General features: G+C 46.8%; 1 protein-coding gene across 13 annotated transcripts in view; it reads right to left on the reverse strand.

Moving 5' to 3' along the window:
• LOC130198302 (adhesion G protein-coupled receptor L2-like) overlaps window positions 1–16254 on the reverse strand; it is a 151808-nt gene that overhangs the window by 12604 nt on the left and 122950 nt on the right. For 9 of the 13 annotated variants that reach the window (XM_056421439.1, XM_056421429.1, XM_056421430.1 and 6 more), the window contains 9 exons: window positions 15850–16035; window positions 13495–13533; window positions 9929–10112; window positions 8146–8268; window positions 7146–7351; window positions 6475–6648; window positions 4798–5007; window positions 2399–2619; window positions 1305–1371 (listed from right to left, as the gene is read on the reverse strand). In XM_056421439.1, coding sequence (XP_056277414.1) covers window positions 1305–1371; window positions 2399–2619; window positions 4798–5007; window positions 6475–6648; window positions 7146–7351; window positions 8146–8268; window positions 9929–10112; window positions 13495–13533; window positions 15850–16035 — 1410 coding nt within the window. The remainder of the gene's footprint in view (window positions 1–1304; window positions 1372–2398; window positions 2620–4797; window positions 5008–6474; window positions 6649–7145; window positions 7352–8145; window positions 8269–9928; window positions 10113–13494; window positions 13534–15849; window positions 16036–16254) is intronic. The other 4 variants (XM_056421440.1, XM_056421432.1, XM_056421434.1 and 1 more) reach the window with 1 other exon arrangement.

The raw sequence follows: 16254 nt of genomic DNA on the forward strand, positions 1-16254 counted from the left end.
TCTCAGTCTCTCTGTTCTTGCAGCGTGACTACGGAGGCGCCTGCCTGACCGCAGCAGCTGAAACAGTCTGTTGTTGGGGTGGTGAGGATCCTTCATGATCCTGCCGGCTCTGGTTCTGCACCTCCTGGTGTACAAGTCCTGCAGGGTGGGGAGTGTAGTTCCAATAGTGCGCTCAGCCGAACGCACCACTCTCTGCAGAGCCTTCCTGTCCTGAGCGGAGCAGTTGCCAAACCAGGCTGTGATGCTTCCTGTCAGGACGCTCTCTACAGCTCCAGAGTAGAAGGACTGAAGGATCCTCTGGGAAACTTTAAATTTCCTCAGCTGCCTGAGGTGGTAGAGGCGCTGCCTTGCCTTTCTCACCAGAGTGTCTGTGTTTGTTGACCATGTCAGATCCTCGGTGATGTGGAAGACAGACAGACAGGCACTCCTCCCCCCCTCCCGCTCTCCAAGGAGCCGTCCTCTACAATATTCAGGTCTCTCACTCCGCTGCCAAAAAAATAAATAAATGTGCGGCAAAAAAAAAAAAAAAAGACGACGCAGCACTTATTTACAACCTACGGACAGATTTACACGCATGTCACCCAAAGGCGCCTGTAAGGATACGCAGCCGCGTGTTTGTTCAGGGGGTTGGTGCGTAGGGGGGGGAGTCTGCGTGCATGCATCTGTGTGTGTGTGTGTGTGTGGACACCGTGAAAAACCCGCTGCACCGCATCAAATATTAAAAGGTGAAGACGGAGACGTCCGTCCGTGCGCCGGGATTAGCTCGGTGGACGCGTGTCATGATCCTCAGCGGGGGCTCTGAGCTGTGATAATGGTTGTCTGGCCCACCCACTCATTACTTCCATGTTCACCTACCCACACACACACACACACACACACTCTATACCATGCCCCACTACCACAACCAGCACACCCACCATCGCCCTTGTTTCCTCGCTGAGCGAGTGACCTTCATGCCTGAGCCGATTCCTCCTCTTGATTGCGGGGTGGGGGGGGGGGGGGGTGGGGGAGTATTCTCTGAATGAACAAGCGAGCACCAAACAGCTTTGAGTTGCTGCCGCGCACCGATTCAGATTTTATCCGGGAGGATTTCATAGCTGAATGGACACTGATGTCCTCGTGTCAGCTGTAATGGGACCACTTTACTTTCATGCAAATTGATCGCAGAAAGCAGAGCGCTAAGAGGCTGCCGGTACAGAGTGAGGGAAAATCTATAGACTCTTCGCAAGGATTTTCTTTGAAAAGACGAAAGAAGAAGAAGAAGATGGAAAAAAAGAGAAAAAACGCACAACACTACGACTTACAACAATTATGAAGGTTACAGGTCCGATGAAGCTCCAGATGAAATGGTTATCCACCCTCAGCCAGCATCTGCAGTGGGCGCAAAAAGAAAAAGTGATATTCAGTTCATTAAATTATCTCATTGCCAAAACATAAGTTGAGCGTCATCGATCGGGCGGCGGCAGGGCCGGCCGGCCGATACGGAGACTCCGCGGAGAAGAGAAGCCGACCTTGAAGGCGGCGCTGGCCCCGCGCCACGAGGAGAGCTGCAGTCTGAAAAGGACTCGTGACTTCACGGCCTTCGCCTGTGGGCTGTCGGGCTGTGTAAACACCGCATTGCAGACGGCCCCCCGAGAAGGAATTGCACCCCGCTCCGTGTTTATCGCCAGGAAAAAGAAACGGGATTTAACCCTCCTGTTACCTTTCGGGTCAATTTGACCCCATTCAATGTTTAACGTCGGTGTTCTTCGGGGTCAATTTGACCCCAGGCTGTTTTTCACTGTGTCAAACATATAAGAAATATCAACTTTTTTATATATTTAAAGGGCTATTTAGGTAGTCAACAAACAAACATAAAGTACCTCACACTTAAACTTGGGAAACAATATTAATTCTAATAATTTTCTGGAGGTTTTAATTGCTGGGGTCAAATTGACCCTGAGGGTAAAATATGTCAGTAAATATAAAGGTACCAGGAGGGTTAAGCGATAACTGACTTGAGAGGGGGGGAGGGGAGAGAAAACCCCATTCCTAATAAGCATTTGCTTGAATTCCATATATTAAAGAGGATTGGAGTCTTACAAATCATGTCGCTCGCTGCTTGGATGAAGACCAGCAGAGAGAAGAGAGCATAACTTGTTTTTATCTTGACAAGGTGGGCAATTATCTACATGGAAAGAAGAAAAAAAAAAGCCCGCCGGCGTGTTCATTAAAGCCGCAGCTTTGCACACCGCCCGCTGGAATGTCCACCCCTGTCACCCGGGCGCCCGCGTACCACGACTCTCCTTGTGGAGATCATTAGCGCACATGTGCCTGCTCATTGGTGGGAGGGGTGACTCATGCTCCCCGTCGTTCTCCCGCAGAGGGAACAATCCCCTTGGAAGACGCGGCCACTTACGCCCGCTGCGTGCCGTAGCTCCGGTAGTCGATGGCGGCCGAGATGCCCACCACCGCCGCCGGGATGAGGTACCCGGAGACGTAGTAGTACTTCCTGCGCGAGAACTCGCTCTCGAACACCTCCACCAGCATGAGGTACAGCTGCACGGCCTCCAGGCACATCCAGGCGAACGCCGCCAGGAAGCAGAAGTGGAGAACGCCGGCGATGATGGAGCACACCAGCTGACGGGGGAGACACACGCAGAGGCAGGTTAGGGCGCTTCGGAGGGACATTTTGGGGTGGAACGGGACTTTTAGGAGTCACTTTTTACGCTTTTGTCGACCAGTCTAAAGGTTTAGGTGACCGAGTTGAATTCGATCACAATGTCTAGAGCAGGGGTCGGGAACCATATATGGCTCTTCCGGTGACGGCATATGGCTGCCAGACAATTTTGAGTTGAAAAAAAGAATAATCTCCGCCCGCCCCCCTGTAATTTTCTCTATCGCGCCAGATTACAGCAGAAGTAATTTAAGGTCCTTTTCTTAAAGACGTCTTTGTTCTTCTATTAAATTAAACGTCTGTTATTGATCGTCTCTACACAGCAGCATGTCATTTCTGTCTCTACGTGTCGTGTTAACACTTCTCGGCTCGCGGGCCGCAGAGCTCCGATGCCGGCGCGGAGCACAAAAAAAAGTCACCTGCACAATTTCATTTATTATACGTTAAAAATACTATATGGCTCTCAATGAAATATATTTAGAAATATTTCGCTTTTATGGCTCTCCCAGTCAAAAAGGTTCCTGACCCCTGGTCTAGAGGATCTAACGATGCTTTGAGCTGCTCAAATCAATATTTAGTTTCATTATGGAGGGGGGGGGAAGGTTTTTTTTCTTTTTTTTCTCTGGCCAGCTCATCATTTTTTTGCTGCAGCAGCATGCAGCTGTTCCTTTGATAAACCCACTGTGCACCAACCTGCCCGCAACACAGAGGAACTTAGTGACTAGACGGGGGAGAACACAGCGGAGCATTTAGCCGCCACAGAGCCAAATCTCTCCCTCAGGAGTCCTTAGAGACAAAAAAATCTGTGCTAAAACGAGAGCGAACGTCAGCCCGACATTTATCAGGTGGGCAGAAATACTGCTAATGTTGCTCCGCATCTGCTCCGCGGGTTCAGAAGGCTTTATGAGCTGCTGAGCAATGTTTTTAAATCTAAATAATAGGATGGTTTGAGATTTTGACGTTGTTTATATTTCTATCCTAAATGGCACTGATTCAATAAATGAGCTCAACTCAAAAAACGGCCCGCAATATTAAACCGTACGGAGACGTCCATAATTCATACCGGGGAAGTAGAAGAGTACAGAATGTACAAGTTAACCGAGTAGCGACTGGCCGCCGGTAAAAAAAATGCACATTGTGCAACCGAGCTTTTGTTCACTTTTGCTGAAGTTTCCAACGATAGAACCGAGGAAGGAGAACGACGTATGAAAATCAAGCATGCATAGAATCTTTCCATCTGATATAAAATGGCCTGGAAAGAAACTATAAAACCCTTCCGCTAGAGTTTAAATATTGTATTCACAGGCGGCATCAAAAGATCTTCCAAGTGTTAGAACAAGCAGATGCAGAATATATATACATATATATACAGGACTGTCTCAGAAAATTAGAATATTGTGATGAAGTTCTTTATTTTCTGTAATGCAATTAAAAAAACAAAAATGTCATGCATTCTGGATTCATTACAAATCAACTGAAATATTGCAAGCCTTTTATTCTGATTTATTGCTGATTATGGCACACAGCTTATGAAAACTCAAATATCCTATCTCTAAATATTAGAATATCATGAAAAAGTATACTAGTAGGGTATTAAACAAATCACTTGAATTGTCTAATTAACTCGAAACACCTGCAAGGGTTTCCTGAGCCTTGACAAACACTCAGCTGTTATAAATCTTTTTTTAACTTGGTCTGAGGAAATATTAAAATTTTATGAGATAGGATTTTAGAGTTTTCTTAAGCTGTAAGCCATAATCAGCAATATTAAAAGAATAAAAGGCTTGCATATTTTCAGTTTGATTTGTAATGAAAGAATGCATGCATTTTTTTTTTTTTTAATTGCATTAAAAAAAAAAAATAAATCACAATATTAATAATTTTTCTTTCTGAGTCCTGTATATACTGTATATATTATAAATATATATATTTATTATAAATATATATATATATTATAAATATATATATATATTATAAATATATATAATAAATGTATATATATATATATATTTATATTATAAATATATATATATATATGTGTGTGTGGTATTTTCTACCATTGCAGCCACTTTATAGCCAATTGAAAGAGAAATGTATGCGTTTAAAGCAGCGTAATAAATAAATATAACATCAAAGGGTACCTTTGGTTCCGTCATGTTGATGCCCACGAGGTAGACGAGCTCGCCGATGAAGAGGTTGAGGCAGAGGTTCTTGTGGATGGTGTTGCGGTCGCTTTGCAGCCCCCTGAAGAAGCAGAAGGTGAAGAGGCTGATGGCGAGGCAGACGAGGGACACGGCGATGCCCATCCGCGTGATGACGGTGAGGAGGAGCTCGTGGACGCTGCCCGCCCCCTGCAGAGAAGCACACACACACACACAGACACACACAGACAGACACACACACACACACACAGTGTTTTAAAACTCACGCTGTGATCATTCCATCCTGTTCAAAAAAATGTCTGTTATGAATCCTCCGGGCTTCATACACATGTTGACCAATAGATTTCTGAAGACTTTTCCAAGACTTTAAACCACATTTCCATGATGAAACTTTTTGTGAAATCTGGGTGTATCCACGATATTGGATTATGGCTGAGCTATTGTTGCTATGGCCACGAAACTTTTCAGTTAAGGTGCGTTCACTCGCGGCTCGGAAAAGAAATATTGCGCCACGAGCGTCAAAAACATCTAAATTATTTCACACTCGGTTGGAAACATGTGAATATGACACATTTTCATGACTTTTCCAAAACTTTTGTGACTTTTCCAGGCCTGGAAATAACTATTTTTAAAATTCCATGACTTTTACAGGTTTTCAATTCGGCAGATCAATTAAATATCTTCCAAAAGTCTTTTTAAAGCCTAACATCCCTTCTGCGTTTCCCAGTCGAGTTGCAGTGGAGGGATGGAAGTCCATAATAACCTTGGGAGGTATCCATTTGACCTCTGATCAGTTTCACCCGTGGGTTCTCAAATCACGGCGTGTTTAAAAACTAAAAATAAACTAAAACTGGGCCGCTTTTCAAGATGGGAAGCAGGCAAATGTAAAAAAAACTCAACCATGCAAAAAAAGAAAATACATCACTCTCGGACACGGTGGCCTCCCCACCGAAAAAAAAAAAAAAGTGAGGCAATTCCTCCTGTGATCTTTGTAATTTTCTTGAGGGCAGGAGTGGCAGTTGAGGTGATGTGCAGGGAGAATTGGTGCGAGGCTGAGCCCGGCCCCGGGGCCTCTGGTCGGGAGCTGTGGTGAAGGTTTGCGGTTGAGACAGATGACGGGGACGGAGCTCGTGCGACGGGACGTGTTATTAAACACACCGCAAACTTACCCCCCCCCCCGCATTTATTACCGCTGCACATGCTATTTATCATGTAATTGGATTGTAATTGCATTTTTTTTCTTCTTTTCCCGCGACCAAATGGATCCTGCACCACTTCAAGGGGGGGGGGGGGGGGACATACGTTAAGGCTGAGGAATATGCCGTTTCCCGTGATTCTCATGGACGTACGCGTGGAGGAGCATTAGATAACGGTAACGCCGCTCCTATCGCCTGATCCACAATCTCGCTCTTTTAAAGTGACAGCCCGCTTCCTTATCTCCTTGTCCACCCCCTCCCCTCCCACCCCCCGCCCCTTACCTTCTTCCTCCGGCGATAATCTAATTATCTCCACTGAAATTTCTTGTCCGTGCCGCGCGCGCACGGATCCGTCATCAGCGAGACGGAAAGGACGACCAACGCGAGACGGGAGGAAGAAGGAGGGAAAAAAACAGGTGCGTGTGTTAAACCGCCCGCCGCCCCCATCGCCGCCGCTTACCACGTTTCCCCGGTGGGCCATGAGGATGGCGAAGTTGGTCAGGTGACTGCAGGAGCACGTGGTGTGGCTCTTGTTGGTGTCCAGCAGCTTGCAGCCCTGAGTGGACCAGAACCCCATCATGCTCCGCTCAGAGTAGTTCCAGAAGGAGCAGTTTGGATTGTAGTAGTGCTCCTTCTGGAAAAGACGGATGATGTAACATATATGAGTATACACTGCAATATGCATGGCTGCGCACACACACGCACACACACACACACACACACACACACTGTGTATTTCATATCTCTAGATGTGAGAAACAGGATGTCAGTGCACCCGCTCATGTGTGTTTTACCAACTAGCATTACATTTTGATTAATTTGAATATATTTTTTATTTATTATTCTATTACAATTGATTGATGAAAGTATAGAGGTGACAGAATAATTAAATAAAAAGGTTTCTCTGGCACGACCCCCTACTCTAACTCAACTCGTCCCACCACTCGTGATAACACACGGGCAGAAACAACGGACGCCTTCTCTTTACTCCGTATTTTTCTACATCCCCCCCACCCCCCCTCGCGCTGCAGAAAAGCCCGCGCAGCTGCTCCGGTGTCTCTGGCAGCACCGGCTCTGGCAGCACCGGCTCTGGCGTGCGGTGTGGCGCGAGTCTCGGGAGGAAGAGCTTACATCCAGGTGCTCCAGCGTGAAGATGACGGGGTCGGCCACGAACACCCGGCTGGACTCCTTGGTGATGGAGGCCGACAGGATGTGGGAGTTGACGGTGAGGGAGAGGTTGTGTTTGCTCGGGTCGCCCGGCCACCTCAGCGAGGCGTTCTCCGTGCTGAGGAACTGACCCAGGTGTTTGTAGAGCACGAACACCAGCTTGGCGACACCTGCGTACGGCAATAAAGCAACCGTGAGACACGCAGAGGGAGCAGAAACAAGTGGGTTACAAACGATCCCTGTGGTGATAAGAGGGGTATTCAGTCATTGTACCAATGCGCCGAACCTTAAAGGGACAGCTACACATCTTTGGAACCACGCCGATACACTTTCTCGAGACGCAAATGACGATACCGGTCCCCTCAAACTATTCCTAGCCGTGTGGGCTCGAATTATTTGAATAAGTAGTTCGATAATTATTATAATAGCCTTTTCACTGTTCCAACAATCAGTTTGAAAGAGAGATTGAATAAGTTACACACACACACATATATATATATATATATATTAATTATTTATATACATGTTTATATGTTACACATTTATATATATATATCTATATATATATCTATATACTGTATACACATGTTACTTATTTATTTATATCTATACATATATATACATATATATACACCTATACATATATATGCATATATATATATATATATACATGTATATATATACATGTATATATATATATATATACATAGATATATATATATATATATATATATATGGCCACCATGACATTTTCTGTAACTCAACAACCCGTAAAAAAACACAGAAAGCCCCACTGGTCTCCTGGCAGTGGGAATACATTCTATCAGTGTTTCTTTTTTTTTTTAAAGCAGCATATAAACTCGGTGGGATTTTTATTTATTGCGAAACGTTTTTTTCACCGGTCAACGCCTGGAAGCATCAAATGAACCACGGCTACATGTTTCCGCAGCAACATGTTTCTCACCATTCTTGCTGTTGACTTTGACCGTGTTGGAGGAAAGCCGGAGGGACGCTCCGCCTTTATTCGTCTGGGGGAACCGGAAGTCTTGCACCTGCCCGTCGGTGCTCAACACGTACACATCCAACACTGAGAGGGGGCACGGGGTGGGGGGGAGGGGGAGGGAATGAGAGAGAGAAAGAGAGAGAGAGGTATTAATCCCAGGCAACATTCTACAAGCAGTACACAGTGTTTAATTTAAATCTTCCTCTAATGCCTTGAAGGGTAGGTGTAAAGACTCGAGGTTCATTTGTACCAGTAACATAATCTAATCTCATTGGTAAGACCCGTTAGAGTGTCATTTAAGAGGCATTTAAATAATAATAAAAAAACATGTCACTAAGCTGCTGCTTGGCATTGTGTAAGCCTCCGAGGCAAATACACAAATAGCAACGAGGGCGGTGGTGATGGCGGATGAGCAGATGCGAGCGCGCAGCCTACTGCGGCATGAAAGTCAAATATTCACAGGATCAAAAAATATCATTGAGCTTTTTCTTCTTCTTCACTTTTCTACTTCTTCTATCATCCCCCTCTCTCTGGTGCTCGACGAGCAAATCTCTGAAAATCCTCCAAATTCCGGCGGCGGCCGCCTCTCTCTCTCTCTCTCTCTCTCTGGCTGCCGGGTGGCGCTCTCCCTTTGATGTGTGAAATTACCAAAGGGTGAGGACACACGTATCAGCACTCTCCCTCCCATCAGAAACCGGCCTCACTTCCTCAGATAGATGGCTTCTGACAGTCGGAGATGAGGAATTGTTCTCTGGTTGCACCTCCCCACACCTCCATCCCCCCACAACTCCGCCTAGTTACTAGCCCCCCCCCCCCCCCCACCCCTTTTCTTCTTGCCCTTGTTGCGTACCTGGAGGCGCCGCTTTGCCGTACGGCAAACTGCTTATTAGGAGCAACAATCATTTTCACGTATTCTGGTCAGGTAAGCCGTGTTACTCGGAGATTGTTGTGTTTTCTTCACACGGTTTTCCAAAAAAAAAGAAAGATGTTTCTCCGCTGGAATATTATCTCCGCTGGCAGATAAGCCGTTTTTTATTTATTTATTATGAGCTCATAAAAAAAAAACGTCCTGAATGTCGTGATTAAGTGGGCCAAATATACGGCGTATTGCTCAATGTATTAATCAGTGCTTTCGGGAGATACACAGCAACTAGTCCTTATCGGCTTAGCTAACTACCACTTAATGGGAAGAGGGAGACCCGATGGAGCCGGGGGAGGGGAACAATGGCATTCAGCCGGCGTCTTTGTTTCCCCCCCAGAGGTCTGCCCAGTTCATCGTGGAGCACGCACTCAATGAGGTGACTTTAGTGGGCAAGAAAAAGATTAAAAGCCAATGACGACCGAGGCGAAAACGGTGTGAGTGGGAGTTCATCGCCATAGCAACAAAGAGCTATGAGGAGAAGATGTGATTTTATTGCACAAATTTGATTTAAATGAATGAAACCATGTTGCTAAAAAACTGTCTGGAGGACACATTTGCCTCTTTTTTTTCTCCTCCTTCTTCTTCTTCTTCTTCTTCTTCTTCTTTCGGCCGAATCATTTATTGCAACATCGGCAAGTTGTGGCCATTTAGCTTTTTTTTTTAAAGAAAGTAATTTGACCACATTTTACGGAGAGAGAGAGCGGTGCGCGGCCAGAAAAATAAGAACAACCACCGGCGTCGTAAATTGTGACTGACAGACGTGTAATTGCAGCGCCGCCGGTTTTTCTATACGTTTAGGTTTGTTTTTTTCCGGGAACTTACTGATGTTCTCTGCGGGCACTTTCACGATGGCCGGCTCGATCAGGTTTTCCGCGAGGACGAAGGCCCCTTCCTCCAGCGTGTCCAGCAGCATGGTGGCGGCGTGCGTCTGCTCCGTGGAGTTCATGTCCTTCCAGGAGTTCAGCGCCTCCGGCCTCAGGAGGTTGTCGACAGTGTCCACGATCGCCTGTTATCCAATGGAGACAAGGGGGGAAAGTCAGCTGGCCGTCATAACGACACTGTAACAAAAAGGAAGCGGGGACCGGGCAGCGAATGATTTAAATAAATAAATAAATACACAAAATAAATAAAAGGGGCATGCACGGGCAACAACGACTGACACTTAGATATCAAGAACGCTCCGACTGGAGACACGAGGGTTCGAGAAAGTCAAGGGGAGCTGAAATAATCATGATCATAAAAAATTAATGTATTTATATACAGGGTTCTTACACATGTTGACCAATGGATTTCCAGGACTTTTCCAGGACTTTTCCATGACTTTAAACCAAATTTCCATGACCAAACTGAAATCTCGGTATAAACATGAACAATTTAGAACATTGTGCGTATTGAGAGCGTACGCCGGCTTATATTTTGAGCGTCTTTCTTTAAAAAACATATTAATTATTTCAAACTCTGCGTAAATGAACATGTGATTATAACACATTTCCCTGACTTTTCCAAAACTTTTATGATTTAAGTTTTTTCCATGACTTTTCCAGGTTTTCCATGACCGTACGAACCCTGTATATATTATTCTGTCTACAAAAGAATTCTCAGAAGCTCTCCATCGGACCAAATTCTTTTTTGAATAATGTAGAAGTGCTTACGGGGAAGAGGAAACAAGCCAAATGTTTTCCCTTTCCCTTCACTTGATGTTCACAATGACGCTTTCTCAACTCAGGCTTTTTAAGCTGCCATTTTCACACAGGAACAATTACCAGCATGAAACAAAACTATAATTTCCCTGACGGGATCCGCCCCGTTACGGCCCCGGAACACTATACTCCTGCAGGAAAGTGGGCATTATCCCGGAAATCCACGTCCGGAGTGGCAGTTTGAGTCGAGATGGGGGAACATTTCAGCTTGTTTTCTATGGAAATCCTTTAATTTCCTGCTTTCTGATAAGCGCTAAGTCGGCAAAACATTCCACGCAACTCGCACGAGGATCGCATGTTGATAAAACAAGTTTCACGTTGACCTCGGGGGGGGGAGTTCACGACTCCTGTGCGACCGCTCCGGAGCGTCCGTGCTCCGGCTCCAGCCTCGGCGTGGTAAATCAGAGTGACAATTTAACCATAGGTGCCATTAACCGCGGCGAGGCCCTCCGCCACCAGCACGGTAATTAGCGACAACAAACCCTCGCTCACTGTACCAATTAGTCACAGCTGTGATTATCCAAAACACTAATTGACCACAGACAGGATTATCTGTTTGCCTGGAATAACAAGAGAGGGGATGCACCGGCGACGGCACCATATATATATAAAAATATAAATATGAATATATATAAATATATAAAGATATATATATATATACATATAAATATATATATAAATATATAAAGATATATATATATAAATATAGATATATAAATATATATATAAATATCTAAATATAAATAAATATATATAAATAAATATATATATATATATACGATTAACCGCGTTCGCTTTTAACCACCAGGGCTCACGACGGCTGCATCCAGACGCGGCGCTCTCGGCGGCGTGTCGTTGGAGCGCGGGAATCAATCTCCGTCGCCCCGACCTTGCAGGAAACTAAGGGAGCTTGTGAGCTGTGACTGTGATGGGAGTGAGGTCGCTCTGTGTGTGTGTGTGAGCAGCAGAGAGAGAGAGAGAGAGAGAGCAGTGGCCATTACCGAGTCGGAGACATTACAACCAGACAGATACTAAATGGGCCGTCCCTCCGCCCCCGTGATGAGCCGTCCTCAGAGGACCCATGAAACCCAAAAGGAGAATGAAAAGTCGCCCATTTGTCTCTTAATTTGCGTCGCGTCTGGGTCTGGATTCGGTTTTTATGCCCGCTCGGCGAAAAAAAAGAAGGAGGAGTTCAAAAGCAGCAGAGGTCGATTAGCGGACCGTATGTTGGAGCCCCCGAGCCGAGGCCTTCGGGGGGAAGTCGGGCGCGCAACATATGCATTATAATGCGGAGAGGTAGATCACCGCCATGGGCGCCATTTCTTCCGTCTGCGAGAATCAACCCAAAGATCCGGAAAACGAGACGCTATTAAAACACAACGATTGACTGTCAGACGTCTTTTGAAAACAATACGAGGTAATTGGAGATTGCAATAATTAAGTCCCGCCCACAACGGTCTGATGGATTACCTTGACACGACGGCTCAAAATCTGGGCACTGATGCAGTTGAGTTGCATCTTGGATAATGTAGTTACCGGGTTTTGACAAAGAAGAAGAGTACGAGGATACAACAAATAATATCAAGCATGTTTCTGTCTCCGATGCATCAATTTTGCTCCTTTTTGAAACCGTGAAGCTCGAGTGGAGCCCCAATAAAAGTCTTAAAGACGCACCCTGTGAATGTCTGACTGCAATGACACTCTGTGTTTTGCACAAAGTGTTGTGCTGACGGTCGTAAAAAAAACAAGAGACATAAAAACCCATCCGTGGATGCTTTTAGTCAACCCAGAGGTCACCACATGAAAGCGTAATTAACCACCTTTCTCTTTTTCTTTTTTTCAATAACCATTACCCAGAAAGCCATGCTGCTAGCAGGGCCAGAAAGGCATCTCGACGTCAGCTGAGGGAACCGTACAGCCCTTTATCGCTCCGGAGAACGAGACCTCGGGTTAAAAGAAACCAACTGGTACGACTTGTCGAGCCAAACACAGAGGATCTGCTCATGCTGTGTGATGCCGTGCAGTGCATGTCCTCCCCGGTGTTTACACCGTGCCCTTGTCTCTCAGCCGAACCCTCCCGAGGACACGAGCAAAATGTCTGAGGGGGCCGGCGACTGGAAAATCAGAATGAAACACGCACGTATTAACGGGCTCAGAAATTAATCTCACAGATGAAGACACAACCGCGATGGGAGAGGAGACTTTTTTTTTTGCGAAGGGGACAAGGGAGACGAGAAACTGTACAATGTAAGCAAGTGAAAATTGAGCGCGCTGCCACTTTGATCACACTTCTGGCTGACAGGGAGCCGCAATTACGACCGTGGGAAGGCAATTATTCACACAATGTACGAAGAGACGACAAGAGAGGGGGAGACGGAGAGAAAGAGTTTGTCGGGGGGGGGGGGGGGAGAACGGAAGAAGAGAGGGAAAACGATAAAAAACGGGAAAAAGAAAGATGTACAAGTGATAGCACGAGGAAGGAGGGGGTGGGGGGGGGCAGGACAAAGACGGAGTGATATCGACAGTGACAGTCGGAAGAGGAGGAGGAGGAAGCAGCCGCATCTCGAACAAGCAGCGGGTCACACACTGCGACGGGACAGTCAAGGACGTAAAGAGACGGACAGTGCTGCATGCTGCTGGGGGGGTACACAAAGCAACACAGACAGCCGACAGTGGGAGTTGTTATACCTTCATGTACGCCCTGCATGTCTTCTCTCTTTTTTGAAGCTTTTCCACACAATAAAAAGAGGATTCCAGCACAAAAGGAGCAGATTGTAGAAAAAGAGGTGGTGAGAACACAGAACGCATCGAGTCATGCCACTTACCGTCACAGAGTTAATGAAGAAGAAGAAGAAGAACAAGAAGAAGAACAAGAACAAGAACAAGAAGAAGAACAAGAACAAGAAGAAGAAGAACAAGAACAAGAACAAGAAGAAGAAGAAGAAGAACAAGAACAAGAAGAAGAAAAAGAAGAAGAAGAAGATAAAAAAAAAGAAAAAAGGCTCCGGCCCTATTAACCACAACCTCAAAATGCTTCCGGCAGCTCTTACAGATGCTATTCGGGGGAGGGAGGGGGGTCATTCTACATGTGAATATGGATAGGCATCACAGCGAGAGGAGGAGGTGAGGAAAATGCACAGGAGTGTTGAGGGACTCGATTCTGATGCTTCCCATTAGTGATGCTTTAAAACAGTGGTCCCCAACCTTTTTCGAGCCACGGACCGGTTCCGTGTCAGAAATTATTTTCACGGACCGGCAATATAAATGACGTAATAAATATGACGTCATACAATTATACGAAGGGCATAAAGTGCCAAAACTCCAACTCATCATTACGCCGAATTAGTGTGAGCCGTGCTTGTTGACCTGCAACGAGCCGCTAATGGAGACGGAGACACAGACCTGTGTTTGGTCCGCTGATCCTCACCGAGTTCTGGTCGCTGTCATTAGAACAGGCAGAGTTGTTGTGTGAAATGTCCCTTAAGGCCACCGTCCTTTGCATCTCCAACACATTTTCTTCTAGCTCGGACGGCTCGATTCACCGGGTTTGTTTACAAATGGGTTGCAGGTCTATTCTTTTGCAGTCGGGTCTTTTGTGGTTGGAGTACCGCTCAAACTCTTTGAAAAGCCTCTTCCACCCGGTCAACGTCTGAAACATGTAGAATATTCCGCTGTTCACTCGCCCACACAGCAGCGACTTTATCGGCCAACTTGAAAACAGTTGTCATTTCCCTGAAGTGACAGAATTCATTGAGCAGGTTGAATATGTTTTAAGATTCTTTGTCACTGAAATGTGCCGCCAGCAGAGGGTTCGGCGCGCGAGACTCGCCTGCAGCGATAAACCCGAACTTTAAGACTCCTGAACGCGGCTCAGACCGACACACGGGTGGATCCGGTCCTTTTTCAAAATAATATATTTTTCCGACTGATAAAAAAATTAAAACTTTTTTTATTTACTTTTTTTCCGCGGCCCGGTTCCAACCAAGCCGTGGACTGGTACCGGGCCGCGGCCCGGGGGTTGGGGACCCCTGCTTTAAAACACATCGCGGGGATGAACGATGTGGGATGAGGTCATTTGTATTTCATGGCAAGAGGAGAGGAATCTAGTTAAAAGAAGAACAACAAGCTTTGGCGCCTTGGCTTTAAACGACGTGGCTTTTCTTCCTACCTAATTAAGTCAAAGGAAAACACATAGCGCAGGAGAGGAGAACAAAGAGTTAAAATGCTCTCTGTGTTCCCGATTGCAAACCTGCGAATTAGAAACACGCACGCGAGGAAACGTGTTTTTTGTTTTTGTTTGCGGCCACGACATGATTCCTGCCGTGGTCGTTTTGTGGGAGGGGCCTGGATGGAGCTTAGAAGAAGAACCACACCGGCGTTGTAACTCCTCGAGTACAAATCACGTGGGTGGGATCTATATTAAAGACGATAAAACCACCGGGTTAGTCCTTGAGCTTCCGCCATCGGTTGCTTGTCATCGGCCAATCACGCGGCGACGATCAATCCCCTCAAACGACGGGCGTCGCTTTGGTGCAAATCACCTTTCACCTTTGTTTACGCAGCCGCTGCCGTCGAGGGAAATCTGAATAACAATGTTATTCAGACTGCCACTCATCTCGGCGTGGGCCCGCCCCCAGCTGAGAGCGCCAGCTCCGCCTTTCGGGCCGACTCGTTCCTTGACGAGTGCCGGCAGAGGCACTTCCACGCTCGTCAGCAGATGACGTTTTTCTTTGTGCTGGTGGGGGGGGCGGGCCATTAGCTCCTTTTAAGAGCTGCCAGGTGAGCCCGTGTCAGCCGGTAATTACCAGGGTGCTGTGGAGGAATGAGCTCCCCCCCCCCCCCTTCGGGACTGGACCCGCCCAACTCCCTAACCCCCCCTCACCTGAGGCCGTGCGCGCCCATTAATTTTTTTCCCTGAGTGTGTATCGGCGGGCGTCTCGCTAATGAATGTCAGGCCGAAGAAAAAAAAAAAAAAGAAGAAGAAGAAGAAGGAGGAGGGGGGTGGGGGAGATACCAAGTCACGATACAGGATTCCCACAGTACCTTGTTGAAGCTGCGTCCGGCCGAGTCCTTCTCGCTGGGCCGCAGCTCCTGCAGCTGAGCGTCCAGGATGTCCACCAGCTGCTCCATGAGGCGCACCGAGGAGCTCACGTCTCCGGCGAACACCGGGCCCTGCGTGTGGCGGGCCAGCTCGTTGGCCAAATTAGCCGCATTTTCGCCACTTCGGATCTTTAAAACAAACAACAAGAAAAAAAGCGAAGAGGAGAACGTGGGAGGGGGGTGGGAAGAAAAAGGGGGTGGGGGGGGAGGGGAAAGCGTCAGTGAAGCGTGCCCCGAGACGGGCGCCGCGAGCCGAAGCCGAAAAATAAGCGTCTTCCCAGGTACGCCCCGGAGTCGCCGTCCCTTCGCAACACGCCGCTCGTTGAGGAAGAAAGGAAGTAATTGTGT

This window comes from Pseudoliparis swirei, chromosome 8, assembly GCF_029220125.1.
Source record: "Pseudoliparis swirei isolate HS2019 ecotype Mariana Trench chromosome 8, NWPU_hadal_v1, whole genome shotgun sequence".
Taxonomy (NCBI): Eukaryota; Metazoa; Chordata; class Actinopteri; order Perciformes; family Liparidae; genus Pseudoliparis; species Pseudoliparis swirei.